Source organism: Euphorbia lathyris, chromosome 1 (genome assembly GCF_963576675.1).
Source record: "Euphorbia lathyris chromosome 1, ddEupLath1.1, whole genome shotgun sequence".
NCBI lineage: Eukaryota > Viridiplantae > Streptophyta > Magnoliopsida > Malpighiales > Euphorbiaceae > Euphorbia > Euphorbia lathyris.
Genome location: NC_088910.1, coordinates 31,040,512 through 31,046,548, shown reverse-complemented (window position 1 = coordinate 31,046,548; position 6,037 = coordinate 31,040,512). Strand labels below are relative to the sequence as shown.

The 6,037-nt window shown below is 28.6% G+C and overlaps 1 protein-coding gene across 2 annotated transcripts; it reads right to left on the bottom strand.

Moving 5' to 3' along the window:
• Positions 1 to 817: 817 nt before the first annotated feature.
• On the bottom strand, positions 818 to 5,805 carry LOC136227116 (QWRF motif-containing protein 7). Of its 2 annotated transcripts, none has more exons than XM_066015845.1 (4): positions 5,165 to 5,805; positions 3,711 to 3,947; positions 2,540 to 2,737; positions 818 to 1,097 (listed from the first exon to the last, which is right to left on the bottom strand). In XM_066015845.1, the coding sequence occupies exons 1-4, from the start codon at positions 5,744 to 5,746 to the stop codon at positions 1,047 to 1,049; spliced, it is 1,068 nt and encodes a 355-aa protein (XP_065871917.1). In that variant the 5' UTR covers positions 5,747 to 5,805; the 3' UTR covers positions 818 to 1,046. The 2 variants fall into 2 exon arrangements, with proteins under 2 accessions (XP_065871917.1, XP_065871955.1); XM_066015883.1 differs by having other exon boundaries at positions 2,540 to 2,647.
• Positions 5,806 to 6,037: the final 232 nt, after the last annotated feature.

The following is a 6,037-nucleotide window of genomic DNA, read 5'->3' as shown; positions in this document are numbered from 1 at the left end:
AGATATCCTTAAAGTGGATTCTCTTCCAATTATAAGTTTCTGTGTATATTAGGATTTGAACTCGAAATCTAGTTTAAGCGACTTGAGATCCTTAAGCACTCAAGCTAATCTTAATTGGTATTTAATTAAATAATTTAAGTGGTTGGAAAATAACAATTATTATATATATTTTTTAAGAAAAGAATTATTAAACACACTTAAATTAAATAAATATTTAATATTTTAATTAAAGTCATTAAATGATTTATCAAATAAGACCTTAATCACTTAAATGAGATTTTACAGTAGTATTTATACTGACCCTAATAATGAGATGAATTGGTTATTTACTGTTAAAGTAATGCTTATTAAATATACAAATGTATTTGTGAAAACCCCACTTAAATTTGTAAATTAACTATAAAAGTAACTCCAAATAAAAATAAAAAGTTAGTAGAGTCTACTAGTACTGGCATGTTTAAATGCAAACAAAAAAAAAAGTTAGGAATAATATTCAAAATTGGCAATGGATCCTCAAACTAGAATTTCAAAGTTAAATAGGAGGTTAAACTATTAAAATCATCAATCAGATCAATAAATTAAGTAAAAATCATTAATTGAGTCCTTAGTATAAGCAAAAATCATCAATGAAGTTCTCAACGAAAATCATTCCATTGAACAATTTTAGATTCTATTCCCCAAATCTATTTTGAGCAAACACAAAAATTATTAGAGTTCATGTCAAATAGTCACAGTTTCCGATTTTAGCTTAGGATAAAGACTTAATTAATGATTTATGCTTAATTAATGAACATTAACAACCTCACGTATTAAATAGGGTTAAATTAAAAAAGGTAGCAAAGAATAAGAGAAACAGGCAAGCAGGTACAGCAGAGCAGACAAAAACCTTAACCAGTAGGAGTTGTACATTTGATTTCAGGTGTGATGAGACTTAAATCAGACTGACAATTCAGTTATGGTCTGAGTCCATCCTTCAAGAGGGCCCAACTACTCTGAAGGATTCCTTATTCAGGGCCCATCTTAACATTTTATTTGAATGAGCTTCTTCATTCCTTAACTAGTTGTATCAGCTGTACTCTTAAACTTCTCTCCCATGCCTGTCCATACAAACTTTTATCATTAATATACTAGCAATAACTTTTACTACCTCATTTGCTAGTAAAAATCAAGTAAGCCATATCAAATTTTAAATATAAACTTGGTAAATTTTGATAAATTAATTTAAATTTTGCAATTTAGATATTAAAACTAAATACATTTGGCTAATTTATTGAAATTTTGAATCGATAAATTAAATTGGATTTAAAATAAATTAAATTGGATGCCAACTTTAAAAAGGTTTAAAGTACCAATCCAAAATGTTTGTTTGTGCTCCCTATGATTTATTCCAAATGTTTGTTTTTATCTTTTTACTTATCCAAAATTAATGAAATTGCAATCAGTGTGGATGGTAAGTTATTGGTTAAATTTTCATCAATTTTGGATAGTCCGGAGATAAATTTTATTAAATAATAAAAGGTTCTTTACATAAAAATCATATATGACACTAATATTATTATTTCATCAACATTGATAATTTAATTTTTAATATGTCAAAAACATAAGTTTTTATTCTATAAATGTCAAATTAACTTTTTCATTAATTGAATGACGTGAGAAATGATGCAAGGAACTTCTTTATAACTGTCATAGTAATTTATACTTTGTTTCAAAACAAAAGTAATTTATACTTGATATAATTCAAATAAGTAATTAATAAAATTGTATATAAATTTTAAATTTTGAATTTTGGTGTAATTTTCCCAATAATAAATCTAAGAGAAAAGATTAACATTTTTTATAAGTCACAACGAAAATATTACTAAGCCAAATTGTTAAAGTCCAAATTGGAAAGTTCATAATGATGTTTAGTGGTACCCATCTGAAATTTACAAAAATAGGTAGGTTTTTAAGGTCCAAATATATGCGATGGTGGGTTGGGCTTCGGCCCAATATCCTAAGTCCTAGTCTTCTGACTTATTTCCTCTTCACAAGAAAAAGCAACCAGATTTAACGAACCCAGCTAATATTACTATCCTATCATTTTCACTGGATTAAAAATTGGTAAAGTTCACAATTACCCTTGTGCTTTCACATTTTATCAAATAGATACTTATGGAAATTATTTTATCTAAATGAGGACTGAAGTTTTTTTTTTTCGACCATGAGATAACTAAGGTTTTTCGTTTTACTTAAAAACAATGACATCAAAACTAAATAAGCGTTGACAGCCTCAAAATTGAGTTCAAAGACTTGATATTCTAGGTAACTTTAATTCTTCAACTTTTAAATTTTAAAATCATTTAGGTATTGTTTGGTGAGAAGGGCGAAAGTGAATACTTAGAGAAAGAAAACCCCGAAAATGATAATTTTGAAAAATAAAAAATTTGTTTCCATAATAATAAAACGTGAAAACGCATAATTTTTTTGACCTTTATCCTTACAAACATGGAAACCTAAATATGATCACAGAAATTTCAAAGAAAAAGAGTTGACTTACAAAAGGTGGAGCAAGCATGGTTATTATCTCTTCGATATCCCCTAAGATCTCATCTTGATGTTGTAGTGTGGTTGTAAGCTCTGTGAGCAGATAAAGATTTTTCTCTACCTGTGAGAGAAATTTAGTAATCGTGACTACTATGTTACCCATTATTTCCATAGCTCTGCTCATTGCTTTGTATATGGATTCCACATCTCCCTGAAGTAAATTAATTAACAACAATCGTTTTAAATTCATTTCTCCTTTCTGCATACCTTAACATTAGACATTCAATAACAATTTTACCTTTAACAGTTTAAAATAGTACAATATTAACTTTAATATCACGTTAATTTAAGAAATTATTAAAAAAATAAACAAATATTAGGATGAGTACATTAGGAGTCCATTGAAGTTACTAAAAGAACTAATTGGCCGCTTGAACTTATAGAGTGTCCTATAAGCCCGCTATAAAATTGTTTAAAGTATTAATACCTTAAGTCCACCTGTCAGAATAAGAAAGGTTTTTTACAAATTGAAATGTACTTTACTTTTAAGTAATTCAAGATGTCCACAAATCACTGTAAGCAAATCTGGGAGGCAAGTCAATAAATCAGTTTAAACAAATTTAAATGACAAATAAGTCACTTTAAGCAAGTTGAGGGGACTTACGAAACAGTTTTTAAGTTCGGAAAGGCAATTGATTTTTTGGGTCAAGTTCAAGAGGATCTTGTTGTAAAAAACTATTATGTTAGTGTTCTGCACTAGTTGCATATGACTTTTTGCTAAAAGAAAATTTTAGGTTTTTTGTAATTCAAAATAAACCGGAGATCGAAATATTTTTAAGCTCGATGAAATATTTAAATTTTTAAATTTTTTGTTCAATGTGTACAAAACACGATATGTTTTTACGTGTCTATATATGTCTATGATCTTTTTAATAACAAATATTAGATAATAACATGACGTATGAATGAAATCTGAAATTGATGAGAAATTAGGTAAAATGACATCATTTTAGATATCATTAAATGTATGAATGAAATCTGAAATTGGTGACGAATTAGGTAAAATGACATCCTTTTGGATATCATTAAATTAATTTTGATTGCTAAAGTTAGATGTGTTTTGTTTTTCTTTTAACTTATTTCTATGTATAAAGTAAGCAAGGATTATATAGAATATAGTATACCTTTGCGTCATCAACTAAGGGCATGATGAGAGATAATGCAGAAACTTTTCTTGTAATCCTGCTCACTGCTTCGCAATTTTTACTCTCTATTTTATCCCAATTATTCAACAGACTCATCTGTCTATGTATAATTCCACATAACTTCATATGGTGCTTCATTTTCTGAATTTCTATTCTATTTTCTACTATCACACTTCTTACATTCGGTATTCTCAGCCAAACATGAAATAACCTATCCTGAAAAAAACAAGTACATATATGCATGTAAGAGCAACTTCAGTCTATGTTTCAAAAGAAATAAGGTTAAAAAATACTCGTACCTGAACAAAAATAGATATCTACAAAGAATTTTGAACGGATTGGTTTCACTATTAATTGACTAGTACACTGATTTCTTTTTACTAAAAGTAAACTCATAATTGAAATTGAAAATATCACAAAGTACTGATCAAAGCGAACCAAAAATATAAGAATATCGAATAATTTTTTTATTTCAATTTTTTTTTTTTTTTTTTTGAGGAAGAGATTGACGGTTTCAACATATGTTGATGACCTAATTGACAATTTTGTATGGTTAGATATGTAATTGATTTTCAAAGCATAAATAGATAACTTAATTAGTGATTTTAGATAGAGTTATCAAAATGGATAAATGGATTGATTCGATCTATTAAATAAATGGGTTGACACAACCTAATTTATTTAATAAACAAATTGGCACAGTCTATTTATAAATGGGTTGATATGACACGACTCATTTATTAAACGTGTTACACGACTTAATTCATTTAATCCAATTAATAAACTGATTAAAATATAATTTAAATACAATTAAATTTTAAAATCAACATTAGAATTATCATCTTCATCTCACTTCATTGTAATCTAGCTAAAATTCCATAATTTCATTACATAAAAAATAATAAGAAAACCAAAAAAACGTGACAAACTAAAAAATGTGGAAAACGTAGAAAATGTGAAAATATGAAAAACGAAAAAATATGTAAAAAATATGAAAAATATGAAAAACTAAAAACATATGAAAAACCGAGAATAAGTGAAAAATGAAAAAATAGGAAATATATTAAAAAAATCCGAAAAACATGAAAAACGACAAAAAAAATATAAGATAAAAAAAATAATGTTTTCTATTTTTACAATTTTACCTTTTTTTTCCATTTTTACGATTTTCAACTTTTTTTTATCCTTTTTGTGTTTTTTCTTATTTTTCATGTTTTTACAAATTATTAAATGGATTGATTGCATTATTCAACTAACTTGTGACTCAATCCGATTTATTATACACCCCAGTTGTATCAAGTGGTTTATGATCCAAACCCCTAAATTAGTCAATTTTTGTTCACGTCGTTAGTACATTTTTCACTTTTAATATCAAGAAACTAACTGTACTTTAAACATTAAAAAAAAAAAACAAAACAAGACAAGAAGCTTACCTCTGCAACAGTTTTGACAGAAGACATAGTAGCCTCAGCCTTAGCATTCACAAACTTCCATTGCATCAACCTATTATGCAATACCCTAAATCTATGATACTCATCCTCCAGCACCGGCGATACTTTCTTTTGCTTAAAAAACTTCAAAACACCACTCACTCCCTTCACTTTCCCTCTATCTCCACTCACCGCCGGCAACTTCTCCGGCGGAAACATATTATTATACAATGATCTTCCAGGAGATAATGCCCAAGCTGAAGGAGAAGTAGTTGACGTTGACTTCGGCATCTTATTAGTTGCTGGAGAATTTCTAGGACTAGTACCACGTTGTAAGAACCTAACAAATCCATCTGATTCCCGATCACCTGAAGAATCTTTACTCTCTGAGATTCTGGTGCTGAATCTTTGGCTACTGCTTCGTGATTTAGTTGTTGATTTTGATCTTGTGGTGGTGGTGGTGGTGGTGAATCTTTGGCTTGTGTTAATGGTGGAACTAATTGAATCTTTTTCCGATCCGCTTCTGCTGCGAACAAGGACTGGTGGTGATGGCGCCGCCGGCCGCCGTGTTATAGGGTGACCCATTACAATAATTAGGGAGCTTGATTAATTAGCAGTTAAGAAGACAAATGAAAAAGCGCGCATTTGTTTGAATTAAATTGGACAAGTTTATATTCTGTTTGATTAATAAATAATAGTAATAATGAGAAGTTGATTGCACGTCCAAACGCAAAACAATATCTATACTTTTCATAGGGTAAATTACACCAATGGCCACTGAACTTTACTCATTTCAATATTGTGGCCGCTGAAATTCAATTCTTAACTTTATGGCCACTGAACTTTATTTTTTTAACACCTCTGGCCACTGAACTT

What these genes read in the sequence shown, in the direction of transcription:
- LOC136227116 (XM_066015845.1), bottom strand. Translation starts at nt 5,746, where the DNA reads ATGGGTCACCCTATAACACGGCGGCCGGCGGCGCCATCACCACCAGTC. An exon ending in CTGTCAAAACTGTTGCAGAG is followed by an intron (nt 3,948 to 5,164) that starts GTAAGCTTCTTG and finishes TGTTTTTTTCAG; the next exon opens with GATAGGTTATTTCATGTTTG. An exon ending in CCATGCTTGCTCCACCTTTT is followed by an intron (nt 1,098 to 2,539) that starts GTAAGTCAACTC and finishes TTGTATGGACAG; the next exon opens with GCATGGGAGAGAAGTTTAAG.